Source organism: Mustela nigripes, chromosome 3, assembly GCF_022355385.1.
Source record: "Mustela nigripes isolate SB6536 chromosome 3, MUSNIG.SB6536, whole genome shotgun sequence".
NCBI lineage: Eukaryota > Metazoa > Chordata > Mammalia > Carnivora > Mustelidae > Mustela > Mustela nigripes.
Window position 1 is genome coordinate 168,786,815 of NC_081559.1, and position 17,420 is coordinate 168,804,234.

Here is a 17,420-nt window from a genome sequence, read left to right on the forward strand (position 1 = left end):
GAACAAATGGATAAAAATTCAATAATTTGAAAACAAGAAATCTTAGTCTTCAGCAAACTGTACCCATACTGAACCCGCTGTACGTTGGTTGTATTCCTCCTCAACTTCAGCTGTTTAGTCCACTTAAATAAGTATTTACAAGAATCAGCAGTTTAACTATTCTCCAAAAATTCTATAGGCACAGAATGAGGAAACTGTATCAATGAACAAGGAGTACATGATAAATATTTTTATTTTTAAACACTGACTTGTACATCTTTCATATAAAAGATGAAATTCCACAGCCTGTTTTTTAAAAAAATTATATATACTAATACTTTCTTTACTTTTTTAATAGAAGCCAATTTCCTTTAAATTTGCAGTTTTCCCCCCATAACTTCTATAGAATCATAATCTCTTGAATATATTTCCAATATCCTTTAAAAAATAAAAAATTCATACAAGATAATTTTATTTAACATAGTAAAACTTAACAGGTTATAGTATAACTGCCAACCTTCTGGCTATCACTGAATACCTTTCCACTACAGAGAAGCCAACATGTTGGGGTAATCAATTCTCTGTATTTACTTTTATTAAAAAGAGGTTTTTGGTAGTGAGAACAAATAATCTCTCATTTGTTGCTTGAAAGCCTAAAATAGGATCGTTGGTTTCTAGGCTTGCTACCTGCTGCTTAGCAACCTGTCCTACTTGCCTGCCTTCCTTTCTGTTGTACAGTACAGTGGACATGGGAGTGGGCTGGCGGTAGATGAATACTCGGCGAAGGCACTCGCAGAGGGCTGCATAAGAGTAATTGGGAGCACAGGCAAAAAATTTTTTGTCTCTCTTTGATGCTTGGACGTAGCCTGACAAGAAATAAGAGACAAACAAATAAAAACCCTATGTATTAAAAAAAAGAAAAATGTGATTAAGCATTTAATATTTCATAGTTTTTACTACATTAAAATGCCTCAATAAAATATACACCATAAATACTCAACAGTGGTTGAATTCTGAACCATTAATGATTAGCCATAATCAGTTTCTCCCAACTGCTGCAAAAATAGCTTTAATTCCTAAGGAACAAAATAGGTAAGGTTTTACCTCTTTAAGAAAAATAAAACAGTTCCTTAATTACTTCCATGAATAATTAAAACACTAAAAATCTATAATCAATAGAATTGAAAACATGTCAAACTGTCTTTAAATGCCAATTTAATAATCTGTTAAGCATCAGACTCTTGATTTCAGCTCAGGTCATAATCTCAAGGTTGTGGGGCTGGGCCGAGCAACTGGCTACTCACTGGGTGTGAAGCCTGCTTGAGTCTGTCTGCCCCTCCCCCTGCTTGTGCTCCCTTGTACTCTCTCCCTCAAATCTTTAAAAAAAAATAATTAGGCTCATCAATCACAGATGTAGCATTATACAGAATTCTTTTTTATGAGAAAAAAATGAGAAAAAATTCTAGAATACCTCTGTAATTTCTGGAGTGTGTCCATAATATAGGCCCCAAGCCTGAAAATGCTAATATGACAGTGCATTCTCTTATTATTTCTGTAATGTTAGTGGTTTTTTTATGCACCAGTACCAACAGTGTAATAGGATTTTGTTGTACTTCGGCTTCCAGAAGTAGAATCTGGAGATAACTACAGCTGGAATGAAAATTCAAGTATCTAATTTTAAAAACTCAATTAGGGCATCCCTTGAAACCACACTTTGAAAAAAATCTTGTCTTTTAAGAAAATCTTTACAGGTTAAAGGGCACTTATGTTCTAAAATATAAATTAGGATTTTCAGATTGGAACAGTTACTAAATATTGTAACATGTGAAATAAAAAATGGGACACTAATGTAAATTGAGATCTCACCAAATAATGAACAAAGGAACAACTGAGCACAGGAAGATGACTACTGTTTTTTTAAGATTTTGTTTATTTGGGAGAGAACGTGTGTGCGTACAAATACGGGGGAGGGAGGAGGAAAAGGGAGAGAATCTCAAGCAGATGCTACACTGAGACCCACATTGAGCTCAATCCCATGACCCTAAGATCCTGACTTGAGCTGAAATCAAGAACTGGACACTTAACCAGCTGGCCACCCAGATACCTTTCAATACCGGTTTTTAATATTAAGCAGGGTTTGAGGGGGAAAAAGTGAAGGGGATGTTGATACCTATTTGAGTGTTTTAGAATTAGCTCTCCAGGCTAACCCCGAGATAATTAAATGTATCTAATATCTCAAGACTACGTATCTAATGTAATGATTAAACTTCTATTTAAGCACAGTAGAACTCATCTATGATAACAGATTTAGGGATACAAATGAAGAATCTGAGCATATAAAAATTATATAATACCCCTTCACTGAAAAAAGATTCAGAATTGTGAACTGTGGTACAGAGGCTAGACATTTAAATTTTTCAACAAAATTCTGTATTCTGTATCATAAAAATCCATTTGGAGTCTGAATTAACCATTAAGTAGCCTGTATTATTAAATATAAAGGAAAATGGACTAATCTCTATAATTAAGGTTATATTCAGAATGTATAATTTTACTTCCTATTGCCAGTTTAAAATCACTCAGTAAAGCAATAACTGTGTTTTATTTATATAAACTTCTACCACATAATATTATTTAGACATTAAATCAATTATTGCATAAGTCTACAATTATGTTGATTAAATTTTTGAGACAGTTTTAAAATCATTTTCCCTTTTATCTTACAGAATGAATTTGGTTTCTGCTTAACACCATTTCTCTAAATGTGTTCATTACAATGGCTCTCTTTTGCACAGAAGTTCCATGAAAGATGTCTCCTCATGTGCATTATCTTAGAGCAATTTTATCATGTTTTTGAAGATTACACAGAGGAAACCTAAGTACAAGTTCCGTGCAGGATATTATGAAACCCACTATTCATGTTCTAATTCAGAATAGTTTACTTGGAATAAACAAATGACTGATTAGAATGATTCAAGTGGTTAGATAACCACTTTGATTTCTAGTCCGAGTTGACCTTCTGTACAAGCATAAAAACAGATTAATTCTACTATTCTGTCCCAAAAGTATTAACGTTTAAAATTAAACTCAAATTTAAAAAAAATGAACTTAAAAAAAAAGACCATAATTTTTGACAGAATGGAAAATACTTGCAAAGAGCTAGCTTTATACCTAAAGCATTGAAAGTTGCAATGTGTTCCCACATATCCTCTTGTTTGCTGGAATGTGGTTGCCAGAGTAGGGCATCAACATCATGGCGCAAACAGAAGCAGGGCATTTCTTTAGGATCCACTATGACAGAGAAAAGGTACTGGTTGCTTCCAAGATTCACCTAAAACAAAGTGACAAAGAATAATTAACAAAGTAATCGTGATGATGCCAATAACTGACATACAGTGCTATGTCAGCAACTTTTCTAAACTTTCTATATGCATTATCTGATTACCTCTTCAGAAATGCACCTGGGAGAAATGTGCTAGTGTCATGTCTTTTTTTTTTTTTTTCTAAGATTTTATTTATTTGACAGACAAAGATCACAAGTAGGCAGAGAGGCAGGCAGAGAGAAAGGGGGGATGAAGCAGGCTCCCTGCTGAGCAGAGAGCCCTATGTGGGACTTGACTTGATCCCAGGACCCTGGGATCATGACCTGAGCCAAAGGCAGTGGCTTAACCGACTGAGCCACCCAGATGCCCCTCATGTCTGTTTTAAAGTTGAGGAAAGTGGTACACAGAGCCTTTAAGTTACTTGCCTAAAGTTAGCTGAGATTTGAACCCAGAATCTTTTTTTTTTTTTAAGATTTTATCCATTTATTTGACAGAAAGAGAGAGCACAAGCAGGGGCAGCAGCAGGAGAGAGAAGCAGGCTGTCTGCTTGGCAGGAAGCCCAGCGCAGATCTGGATTCCAGGACACTGGGATCATGATCTGGGCTAAGAGCAGACACTTAATGGACTGAGCCACCCAGGTGTCCCTGGAATCTATGTTCGTAACCACTATACTATAATGCCTCTCAACTGTTAGTAACCTAGTTTATTTAAAACAATATAAAAGACTGATTTATAGGCAGAATATTTTTTAAACCTTAAATTTTAAATGCAGTATCAATTTTTTAAACCACAGAATACAAATATGAAGTTTACAAATGGCTAACTTGTAATAATTACCAAGAACAATGATAGCTACTAGGATTTATGAACATGTGCTTATATACCAACCATGTTATAAATATTAATCTCAACCTATAAGGCTATTATTATCTTCATTTAATAGATAAAAGAACATACTTGGAAACTTTGAGAACTTGTTTTAGGCTACAAAGAAAAATCACAATGCTGGGATTCAAGCTCAAATCTGTCTGTGTGCAAAATTATTTATTTTGAAGTACTATTTAATTATAATATCAATGTCGAGAATGTTTATTATGTATATTTTTATTGCAAGATAAACGACTATAGCAATTTATTTTAACATAAAACCAACAGGCTGAGACTCCCACTTGGATTCTACCTACAAGACTCCTTCTTTTAATGAAAATAGGTTGAAATAATATTCTTTACAGAAATGTTATTATCAGAGTTTAAAATGCCTAAATACCAACAAAATCAGACTGAATGTAGAGAACACAAATTATGCACAGTACGTGGTAAATACTGAATTGCTCTCATGAGTTTCAGGGCAGACCGGAGAATAAAACATTGGGTTAAAATGAGAGGTAGAGCCCTGACCTGTATTCAATAGGGAAGACCGTGAAGTGACTCTCCAGAAAGAGGACTTGTTGGTACAGCTGTGCCTGCACAGGCTCCTGGCCACAGGAGATCCTGTGACAGAGCAACCCAATTTCTGTTGCCCAGCAATGCCTGGGGATAGCAGTTTTGTTTGTTACCTACAGAAGGAGAGGCCGGCAGACTGTGTTCACAGATTATACCGGCGTATATGTAGAGATACTTACAAGGATGTTTATGCAGCTTTGTTTATGTAACAGTGAAAAACACTTAAAACTGGTACATTATTCTTAAAAAAAAAAAGGGGGGGGTTGGCCTTATTCTGATTTAGATGTTCCTACTCTTCCACTCTCACTTTATATGTATCTCCATTACAGTAGAGTCAAAATACTATTAATTACAAAAACCACAATTTCACACGGTTTGCTTCTGCTCCTGTTAATCACTGGCTAAATGGGGTTTACTTTCAAAACCACCGACTGCACGGCCTTTAATAGTAAGCTTGACAGATCCAACACCGCTTCAGCCCTCTTCCCTGCGTGTCCCTCTAATATTCTCATTTATTTATTTGCCAAGGGCTTTCAGAGAAAAAAAAAACAGTTGAAATACAAATATGGGTTGAAAAATATTTTCATAAAGATTCATTTAATTTTATGAACCAAGTGCCTTAAGAATGTAATTGGTATTAACAATGAAAATAATGTACCTTGGATCCTGGTATACTCAGACCCTGGCATGAACAGACAACACTGCGAGAGAACACACGGCCCTGAACCACCAAGTAAAAGGCTAACCACTGAGGGAGATCAGTCATGAAATAAGAAGATGGGGGTGTAGGTCTCTTGCCACGTGCCCATTATTCACTTACATGTTCCTTTTCTTCCGCTCCCATTTACTTTATGTGTGGCTCCATTACAGTGAAGTCAAAGTACTACTAATTAGAGAAACAGAAATCTCACATGGTTTGCTTCTGCCATATCTTTCACACAGCATTCTGCCTGGACTCTTCTTAGCCTTTCTTGCCTGATGGATTCCTTCTCACCCTCCAAGATTCCATTCAACCATCAGTTGCTCTGGGAACTTCCCCTATTCCCATGTTTATATGAGCCGCTTGAACTCTTGAGAACCTCCAGCATCAAGTATATCATCCCAAATGAATTATCATATTTATGGGAGATTCTTAATATGCATGGATACCATCCACTGACCAAAGAGCCTTTGTAAATACGATTTACTTAAGGATCCTGAACTAGAGAGCTAATCCTGTCCTCCCTGGATGGACCCAATGTATTAATAAGGGCTTTTTATTTTTTTAAAGATTTTCTTCATTTCTCAGAGAGAGCACGCCCAAGTAGCAGGGGTGGCAGGCAGAGGGGGAGGGAGAAGCAGACTCCCTGCTGAGCAGGGAGCCCTAAGTGGGACTTGATCCCAGGACCCTGGGCTCATGACCTGAGCTGAAGGCAGACTCTTAACCAACTGAGCCACAGGGGCATCCTGAACAAGGGTTCTTGTAAGAGGAAGGAAACACAGATACAGAAGGTGACAGACCACAAAAGCAGCGTGATAGCAGAGAAAACCTACAAGATCCTATGCAGTTGGAGAGCTGCACCCACCTGCCCAGGGATGCAGGCAGCCTACGGAAGCAAGCAAGGGAAAAGAAGAGCAAGGAAAGGGATTCTTCCCTTATAGCCTAGAGAAGAAATGCAGTCCCAAAGCTTCATTTTAGGACCTCTAACCTCTAGAACTTAAGATAATTAATTTGTGTTGTTCAAGCCATTAAATTTGTGCTGATGTGTTACAGCAGCCAACAGGAAACAAACAGACCACCTATCACACAAGACAATTTGGAGAACCACAAGTTTGTCTTCCCGTTTCCATGTTCTAGAGAAATACTTTTAATTAAATGAATATTTTATGAAAGAAATCATTATTTTAAAAACATTTTCAACAAAGCTAATCTGTCATTCGAGTTGGGAAAATTTAATTCTATCTACAGTTAGAATAATTGAAGATTTTGTAAAGCAAAAATTATTATGATTAAGTTCTCAAATACCCACTGGAAGATGATCAGGGTCAGCAGCTTCCACACTCAACCAAGTACATAGCATACTGTGTGTCAAGAGACTTCCTCTATGTCCCCAGGTTTTTTCCAATGTTTAAAGAAAAATGTCCGAACTGGTTTGAATGGCATTTTTGAAAGCTTCTCAAAACCTGACCCCAACATACCTTTCCAGTATTGGCTCCTATCACTCTCCTCATAACCTAGCATTTAGCAAAACTAGATCATAACTTATAAAACTGCTTCCCCTATGTTCCACTCCTTTGTCACCATGCCTTTTCTGCTCACTGCATATCCTGACTATTATATGCAGGCATACCTCAGAGATGTTGCAGCTTTGACTCCAGGCCACCACAATAAAATGAATTATCACAATAAAGCCAAATGAATTTTTTGGTTTCCCGGTGCATATAAAAGTTACGATTATACCATACTGTAGTCTGTTAAGTGTACAACAGCAGGTCTAAAAACAATGTACATACCTTAATTTAAAAATACTTAGCTGTTAAAAAATGCTAGTCAGTACATGAGCTTTTGGTGAGTTGTAATCTTTTTTTTTCCTTTTTTTTGGTAAGGTTTTATTTTTTTGATGGAGAGAGAGAGAGCACAAACAGGTGGAGTGGGAGGCAGAGGGAGAGAAGCAGGCTCCCCGCTGGGCAGAGAGCCCAGTGTGAGGCTTGATCACAGACCCTGAGATTATTACCTGAACTAAAGGCAGATGCAAACCGACTGAGCCACGCTGACGCCCTGAGCTGTAATCTTTTTGATGGCAGAAGGTCTTGCCTTGATGTTGATGGCTGCTGACTCATCAGGGTGGTTATTGCTGAGGCTAGGGGTGGCTGTGGCAATTTCTTAAAATAAGACAACCTGGAATTATCTGCATTGACTGATTCTTCCTTTCATGAACAACTTTTCTGTAGTATGTGATGCCGTCTGAAAACATTTTACCCATAGCAGAATTTCTTTGAAAATTGAGAGTCAAGGGTCATCTGGGTGGCTCAGTTGGTTAAGCGGCTGCCTTTGGCTCAGGTCATAATCCCAGGGCCCTGGGATCGAGCCCCACATCAGACTCCCTGCTCAGCAGAGAGCCTGCTTCTTTCCCTCCCTCTGCCTGCTGCTCTACTTACTTTGCTCTCTCTCTGTCAAATAAATAAATAAAATCTTTAAAAAAAAGAAAAAAAATTGAGTCAACTCATGTGATATTCTAAATCCTTTGTTGTCTATTTCAATAATCTTCATAGCATCTTCACTAGGAGTAGGTTCCACCAAAAGAAACCACTTTCTTTGCTCTTAAGAAGCAAATGTTCACCAGTACAAGTTTTATCATGAGGTTGCAGCAACTCAGTCACATCTTCAGACTTTCCTTCTAACTCTAGTTCTCTGGCTATTTCCATATCTGCTTTTACTTCCTTCCCTGAAGTCTTGAACCCCTCAAACCCCTCAAAATCATCAACAACTTCCGAACTCTTATCAAAATTGGTATTTTGACCTCTTTCCAAGAATCAAGAATGTTCTTACTGGCACCTTAAATGGAAACTTTTTCCAGGTTTTCAACTGATTTTGCCCAGATCCATCAGAGGAATCACAATCTATAGCCTTATAAAGTGTGTTTCTTAAATAAGATTTCAAAGTCAAAGTTACTCCTTGGTCCATGGACTGCAGAATGGATGTTGTGTTAGCAGGCAGGAAAACAACATTAATCACACTGTAACATCTCCATCAGAGCTCTTGGATGACCACATGCATTGTCAATGAACCATAAAATTTTGAACTTTTTGCTGAACAGCAAGTCTTAATAGAGGGCTTAAAATGTAAAGTAAACCATATTATTAAAAAAAAAGCACTGTCAACCAGCTTTTTTCCATTTGTATAGCAAAGGCAGGCAGATTTAGCATAATTTTTAAGGGCTCTAGGATTTTCAGAATGGTAAATGAGCACTGGCTTCAACTTAAAAACCCCAGCTGAATTCACTGCTAGTAAGACAGTCAAGCCTGTTCTTTGCAGCTTTGAAGCCAGGCACTGACTTCTCCTTTCCAGCTATGAAAGTCCTAGGTGGCATCTTCCAATATAAAGCTGATTTGTCTACACTGAAAATCTGTTGTTGAGTGTAGCCACCACCATTAACGATCTTAGCTAGATCTTCTGGATAACTTGCTGTGCTGCTTCACCTTGCACTTTCAGGTAATGGAGATGGTTTCCTTCCTTAAACCTCATGAACCAAACTCTGCTACCTTCAAACTTTTCTTCTACAGCTCTTACCCTCTCCCCGCCTTCACAGAATTGAAGAGAGGTGGGGTCTTGCTCTGGGTGGATCTTTGGCATCAGGGAGTGTTGTGGCTGGTTTCATCTTCTATCCAGACCACTAAAACTTTCTCCATCTCAGCTGAGGCTGTGTGTGTTATCACTGGTGCGTTCACTGGAGTAGCACTTTTAATCTCCTTCAAGAACTTTTCCTTTGCATTCACAAGGTGGCTAACCATCTGGGGCAAAAGGCCTAGCTTTTGATTTTAAAATGAGAGACATGCAATCTTTCCTTTCACTTTAATGCTTAGAAGCCATTGTAGGGTTAGTAATTGGCTTAATTTCAATATTGTTGTGTCTTAGGGACTAGGGAGGGTTGGAGAGGGAAATGTCCGGGTTGGTCAAGCAGTCAGAATTCATACAGCATTTACAGATTAAGTTTGTCATCTTATACAAGCGAGGTTTGTGGCACCCCAAAACAGTTAACAAAGTTAACATTAAAGATCACTGACCATAGATGACCATAACAAATACATTTTTTCAAAACTTTTTGAAAAATTATTTTAAGAATTACCAAAATGTGACAAGGAGACAGAGTGAACAAATGCTGTTGGAAAATGGCATCACTAGACTCGCTGAGCACAGAGTTGCCAGAAACCTTGAATTGTGAAACAAAACAAAACCAAGAAAAACGACAAACAAAAAACACTGCATCTGTGAAGCACAATAAAACGAGGTCTGCCTGTACTTTATGCTGTATTCAAATAGTACCTTGTCTTCTGAGGCAACAGTAATTTATACTTCTCCTATAGAACTTATCTCATTTTCTTTACATACTCTTTGCGGATGAGAACTATGATTCTAGGTAGGGTACTTAGTCCCTATTTTATTCTCCTGTAAATATATAATAATAGTACTTATTTCACAGTTGTTATAATGGATACAATTTACTTCAAACACCTACATACTGTTTGGCATGGAGAAAAAACTTAGTAAATGCAAATATTCTTTATTACCATTCTAGGAATCTTCTATATATTCTTCCTTAAATATTATTGGCATTCCAAAGTAAACAAAAGAGATGAACAATATCAGGGGGAAAGCATAGCAACTTAGCAGTGATCTTCATGGAATCATACAGCACTAAACAATTTAATGCCTAAGAAATGTATGAATGACTATTAAAAAGAAAACCCTTACTGTGAATCAGCATATTTAATTTAGACAAATTTCTAAACCCTTGCACCATTTCAAAACTAAGAAACACAAAATTCATTATCTTCTTGTCATTTTACTGTCAAATAAATTCTATTTTATCTATTTTATTATAAAAACAAAATCTATTTTATCATACCTGTATGCCCATCACTTTTAATTTTATACCCTCCTATAATATACATGTTTCAGTAGTTTGCAGTTCTGCTCAGAAGAAGTGAACAAATTATTCTTGAAATAAGATTTGGATGCTTGAAATATACTCTCAAAACCAAGTTTCTGGAAGTTTAAAAAAAATAAAATTAACTAGTCTGATGGTACTAACTTTAAATAATTACTGTGAGACAGAAAAAAAAAATTTAATGAGGTAAACAAATTTAGAATTCTTTTTTTTTTTAAGATTTTATTTATTTATTGACAAGTAGGCAGAGAGGCAGGCAGAGAAAGAGAGAGGAGGAAGCAGGCTCCCCGCCGAGCAGAGAGCCTGATGTGGGGCTCAATCCCAGCACCCTGGGATCAATACCCGAGCCGAAGGCAGAGGCTTTAACCCACTGAGCCACTCAGGCGCCCCAATAATTTAGAATTCTATGTGTAGTAAGAGATTGTGTAATATTCATCTTATTTAATAAATTCCAGCCTTCCTTGTCTTCATTTTAAATCAAATATTCCACACAGCAAAATAAACAAGATTATGTCACTAACAAACAAGCAAAAATTATGCCCCTGAGAGATGTTTGATCCTTCCTGGGTTGGTCAGTGGCCATGATAGGAAAACAGGCTTATAATTCCATTCAAAGTTGCAAAATAAGACTGGATAAAGGAATTGCATATAAACACTGATTTTAAGGTAACACCTAAAAAATGTTGGATTTCATTCTTTTCATAACAGTACTGGAATCTTGTGGTAATTATTTACACTTTTTACTACTTCTTCTTGCCTCACTTTACTAGCATGGATTTCCAGCATGATGCTCAGTAGAAGTAATGAGGACACACCCTTGTCTGTTACCAGTCTTAGGGGGAGGCATTTGGTCTTTTACCATAAAGCACAATGTTAACTCTAGGTTTCTCAGGGAGGCAGTTACCTTCAATTCCTAGTTTACCAAGCATTTTTTAAAAAATCATAAATGGCATACATGTGGCTAAAATATTTTTCTTTAGTCTAATGATAATGCTGAATTTCACTGATTGATATTTGAATGCTGAATCAGCCTTGAATTCCCAAGATAAACCATACTTGGTCACGATGTACTATCTTTTTACTTATTGCTGGATTTCATTTACTAATATTTTACTGAGAATCTCTGCGTTTTATTCATGACAATATTGGTTTCTCTTTTTTCATACTTTTTTGGGTCATATCTTTGGCTATTAGAGTACTGGGCCTTCTAAAATAAGTTGAGAGGTATTCCTTTTATTTCCTGGGATAATCTATAGATGGATGATACTGTTTCTTCTTTTGGTAAAATACCAGTGAAGCAATCTAGGTCTGGAGATTTCTTTGTTAGAAGGTTTTCAACAAGAAATTCAACCTTCTTAACAGATATTAGGACTACTAAAGCCATCAGTCCCTTCTTGAGTGAACTGTGGTAATTCTTGTCTTTTAAGGAATTTGTTTCACTTAAATTGTCCAATATATGAAAACAGAGTTGTTTGTAATACTCCATTGTTACATCTTAGTGTCTTTGTACCTTTATGCACATTTTTCTTCCTGATATTGGTAACTTGTTTCTTCTTTTTCCTTGGTTATTCTGGCTAGAGACTTGCCAAGTTTGATCTTTTCAAAGGATGAGCTCTTGGTTTCATTATTTTCAGTTCCACTGATTTCTGCTCTGACTTTTATTAAGTTTCTTTTCTTCCATTTGCTTTAAATTTGGTTTGCTCTTCTTTTCCTAGATTAAAGTACAAGCTTAAACTATTAAACTGATACACTTTTCCTTTTCTAATATAATCTGTAATACTATAAAAATTCCCTCTAAGCATTGCTTTAGCAGCATCCTACTGGTATACTGTCCTTCATTTTCATTCAATACAGTAGTTCCTAACTTCCTTTGTGAGGTCCACTATAGCTCACGGGTTACTTAGAAATGTGTTATTTCATTTCCAAATTATTTGTGTATTTTCCAGATTTTTCTGTTTTACTAATAATTAATTTGTTATGGTCAGAGAACATTCTGGTTAGGATTCTCATTTTTAAAATTTGTTGAGGATTATTTTGTGGGCCAGAATATGGTCTATTTGGTGAATGTTCCATATCTCTTCTGGGATTCCAATCAGATATAAATGTTCCTAAATGCTCAGTTTTTGTTTTATTAATCCCTATCCCACTCCACTTTGGTTTAGGTTCTACTAATTTTTAATAACCTATTTTCAAGGTCCATAATTCTTTTTCCACAGATCTATTGACTATACTGATGAATTTGTTGAAGGCATTCTTGTTGTTCTTGTTGTTTTTTCTAGAATACTCATTTTATTCTTTTGTAGTTTCTCTCTCCTATAATTCTGCATTTATGTATGTATGTATGTAACTAACCTTTCCACTAAACTCTTTAACATCACACAGTTACTTTAAGTTCCTTGTCTGGTAGTTCCAAAATACAGATCATTTGAGTCTGATTACCTGGTCTGCCTTGTTTCTTGATAGTAGAATGTTTTTATTTTCTTCTCTTTGTGTGTCTTTTATTTATTTATTTATTTTTTTGTCCTTGTGATTTTTGATTGAATACTGGATGTGAAAAACAGTGGAGAATGAAGTAAATAGTATTTATGCCTGGGAATGGACACACTTCTGGTAGGTCATTAGTGTGGAAGGTTATGAAGAGTCAGGTTGTGAAAGGCTGATCTAAGCTTGAGTTCTGTTATTATGGTTACTCTCAGTGTATCTCTGGCTTCAACCTCCACTAGTGTAAAGTTATACTCTGGTGGGGGTTGAACTGATTGAACATTTTCCTCAGTTCTATTATTTCATCCCCAGCTTTATTTAGGCTTTCACACTACATCGGCCTCTCAGAGAGTCTCTCTATGCTCTTACTCCTTTAGTGGTAGACTGCTGTTGTCAGTTCTCGGTCCTTCCTAGCCCCATGGTGGCAGGAGGATACTGTCCTTCCTCTAGTGGTAGAAAATTTCTAATAGTCTGGGCCTTGGATTATCTGATTTCTCTCCCAGGCCCAGAGATGGTGTTTTTAAAAATTTTTACTTTTAGTCCCTTCAGCAGCAATAGGTCTTCTTCTGAGCCCCCGGTATGCTAAGATTTGATGCTCTTCTTCCAGCAGCTTAAGACTTGTGTTACTTAGGGAAAATAATCGAAGGATGTCATGCACTGCACTGAAGTACGGAGTAAGGGTCATTTGGTTCTCAAGAAATAAGTAGATTACCTGTTTATCAAAACTATGTGCTATTTTCTTAACAATACTGCACTCTCCATTAGACCTGACCTGCTAATGCTTTTTTTTTTTTTTTTATAGAATGACCCTCTGGTTCGAGATCTCAAAAAGATTGTTTCTACTGCTCCCCCTAATCTCCACATATGTTCACACTAAACAGTCATCTCAAGATAATTCCAAAGGTTTTCTCTCATCCCTGCAAACTCTAAAAATCCACACAACATAATTTTGTCCAAAAGAAAAAATCAGAATTAATTTTACAAATGAAGTAACTAGTTTTGCTGAGTGAATTAAGTAAAATGAAAATGAAGTATGATAATTAAATACAATTAATTGCACTTCTGTATGATCCTACTTAAACAAAAAATATCAACATGTCTGTAGAACAACAAAAATCTTGTATCATACTTTGAAGCAGTCAAAATGGGAAGTGAGATATTATCCATTATCTGGCAAGGGCAATTACCTGTGAGACCCAAAAAATAATAAGTTCGAAGTTCCCTGAACAGGTGCCACCACCTCAAGGTCACAACTTGGTGTCCAAGAGCAAAATGGGACAGCAAATAAGAAAGAAGGAAAAGGGGCGCCTGGGTGGCTCAGTGGGTTAAGCCGCTGCCTTCAGCTCAGGTCATGATCTCGGGGTCCTGGGATCAAGTCCCGCATCAGGCTCTCTGCTCAGCAGGAGCCTGTTTCCTCCTCTCTCTCTCTGCCTGCCTCTCTGCCTACTCGTGATCTCTCTCTGTCAAATAAATAAATAAAATCTTTAAAAATTAAAAAAAAAAAAAAGAAAGAAAGAAAGAAGGAAAAGGATGACTGCTCTGGGCCCACACTGACAAAGGAAGTGATACCCAATAGCTTATCTGCAGTAAAAAGAACTAAAACAAACCAGGTATAACCAGATAATAAATTTTAAAAATAGAGAAGGCTGAGGGTACCTAGTATAGCATTAAAGAATTTATTTCAAATGTCTCTAAGGATATTACTATAGTCATATACAGCAGGGTAACTAATGTTTAACCATCAATAAAATGTTACTTTCTCTTCAGGATGTTCTATATAAGATGTTTGGCAAATAATAAATTTTAACAAGAGTCCATTAAAAAAAGACTTTAAACACAGTTTAAACACTTAAATGATAAGAATTAATTTATACTAGACAATTTATTTATTTGGCAAACTCATTCTTTCCTAATGTCAAATTTATTGCCTAAAAAATTCCTAAATCCATAAACAATTTGGTGAAAAAAATATAATCCCACATTTCTTCTATTTTCATATTAAAGAAAAGATTGTATTTATCTTTGAACTACTAGTAAGGATACAATTTGAGTAAAATATTCTTTAGAGAAAACTTTGAAATGTATTTCAAGTAGTCAATTGATAGACTTTTCCTTCTCTTGGTAGAACACTTAGCAATTAAAGACTTTTGAAGATTAAATGTCAAAGTAAAGACATTTAAATACCTCTAATCACTGCTATTACCAAGTTAAATTGAAAATTAGTATTAAGAAAAAGGCTTTATCTGTTCAGAAACAAAGTGTTTCTTTAGGAGGCCAGGCTGAAAAGTTAGTATGAATCCTTAATTCCAAATTCTATTATTTAATTCCAAATCCATACATAGAACAATCTATACATAGAACAAATTGCTAAACTTTACTCATTTCTTACTATGAATTAAGCACTGGGTTGATTTTATCTACAACTGTGTAAGGAAAAATATTCCCTGTGTTTCTCCTTTACTTTCACAACTGATACCAGATGTGGGGGTTTTCCACCCATCACGCAGTTTTCTGACACCAGCAGGGTGTTATCCTAAAATCCAGTTCAGTTCTGACACAATTTACTTGGAGGCAGTGTCAGATCCCAAAGTCTAAGGCCTCAAGTTCTACAAGACTCTCTCGCACATCTTCACTTCAAATGCCAATCACAAGTCCCAGGTTGTCATCTGTACTGAATGGCCACACATCAGTGTTCTAACGACCCTCTCCTTGGGTTCCATAATTTGCTAAGAGAGCTAACAAAACTCACATTTAATATAAAAAATATAATAGATAAAAATGAACATCTAAAGGGAAGAGATACATAGTCCGATCTACATGAAGGCACATAAAACTTCCATTTCCTCACCAGACATGCCACCTTCCTAGTACTTCCATGAGTTCAGCATCCCAGAAGCTCTATGAATCCTGTACTTTTCGGACTTTCATGAAGGTTTCATTACATAGGCATGATCAATCATTAACTCAGACTCAGTCTCTAGTCTCTCTCCCTCTCCTAAAGGATAGGAGGCGAGGCTGAAAAGTTCCAAGCTTATAATCATGGCATGGTTTTCTGATGAAAGAGCCTACCAAGAGTCATCTCATTGGAACAAAGACACTCCTATAACCTAGGGTCAAATATCAAAGGATTAGGAGCCCTGAGTCTGGAACCTGGATCAAAAAATCAGTTATTACAATAAAAGATGCTCCTCCTGCTCTGCTTGCTTAAGAAATTTTAAGGGTTTCAGGAACTCTGTGCTAGGAAGTGGAGGCAAAGAACCATATATACATATTTTCTATTATTTTACCCAACTACCTTACTACTTCAGAATTGGGAATATGATGCCATTTTATAAAAGAGGAAAACTCAAAATCAAGACATGAAGAGACCTAAGCTAGGAAGCTAATAAATGGGGCACCTGGATCAGGTTGTTAAGTGTCTGCCTTTGGCGCAGGTCATGATCTTAGGGTCCTGGGATGGAGCCCCACGTTGGACTCTCTGCTTGGAGGGAAGCCTGCTTCTCCCTTTCCTACTACCCCTGCTGTGTTCTCTTTCTCGCTCTATCTTTCTCTGTCAAATAAATAAAGTCTTTAAAAAAAATTGTTTTTAAGTAAAAAAAAAAAAAAAAAGTAATAATAAAAAAGCTAATAAATGGCAACTAGGATTTCAGTTCGGATATGCTCCCAAAGCCATGTTCTTAATTACCACCACTACATGCTCTCCAGAACCATTTTTATAGTAATTATTTGTTATTTTTAGTTGAAGTACAGTTGACATGTAATACAACATTAGTTTTAGGTATATAATACAGTGAGATCCAACAATCATAAACATTATAAAATGCTCATCATGATAAGTATAGTTACCATAAGTCACTGAAGTTGTTACATTACTGACTATATTCTCTATTATTTTTGATCCCTGTGACTTTTTTTTTTAAATAATTCCAAGTATGTGCTTTTTAATCCCCTTCTCCTGTTTTGTCTGTCTTCTTACCCCCTCTGCTCTGGCAACCACCAGTTCTCTGTGTTTATGAGTCTGTTTTTATTGTTTGTTCTTTGTTTTGTTTTTAGAGATTCCACATGTAAGTGAGATCATATATTTGCTTCTGACTTATTTCACTTACTGTAATAAAGTGCATCTATGTTATCACAAATGGCAAATTTTCATTCTTTTTTACGGCTAAAAAATATTATATTGTGTGTATACACACATCTTCTTTACCTATTAATCCATCAATGGACACACATTGTTTCCCTATGTTGGTTCTTGGCTATCATAAATAATGCTACCATGAACAATGGGGCTTAGTGCTTTTTTTAGTGTTTTTATTTCCTTTCAATAAATACCCAGAAGTGGAATTACTGTATCATGTGGTTATTTTTATTCCTAATTTCAGGAGGAGACTCCATGTTTCCCATAATGGTTGTACCAATGTACATTCCCACCAAAAGTGCACAAGGGTTCCCTTTTCTCTACATCCTTACCAACACTTCTTATTTCTTGTCTTTTCTGACACCAGCCATTCTCACTGGTATGAAATAGTGATTCACTGTGGTTTTGATT

The 17,420-nt window shown here is 36.2% G+C and overlaps 1 protein-coding gene across 1 annotated transcript in view; it reads right to left on the reverse strand.

The window, feature by feature from the left end:
• Positions 1 to 214: 214 nt before the first annotated feature.
• Positions 215 to 17,420, reverse strand: part of NUDCD1 (NudC domain containing 1) — a 79,288-nt gene continuing 62,082 nt past the window's right edge. The window contains exons 9-10 of the mRNA XM_059392944.1: positions 3,151 to 3,310; positions 215 to 845 (exon numbers count right to left, since the gene is read on the reverse strand). Of these exons, the coding sequence (XP_059248927.1) occupies positions 553 to 845; positions 3,151 to 3,310 (453 nt within the window). The 3' untranslated portion in view covers positions 215 to 552. The remainder of the gene's footprint in view (positions 846 to 3,150; positions 3,311 to 17,420) is intronic.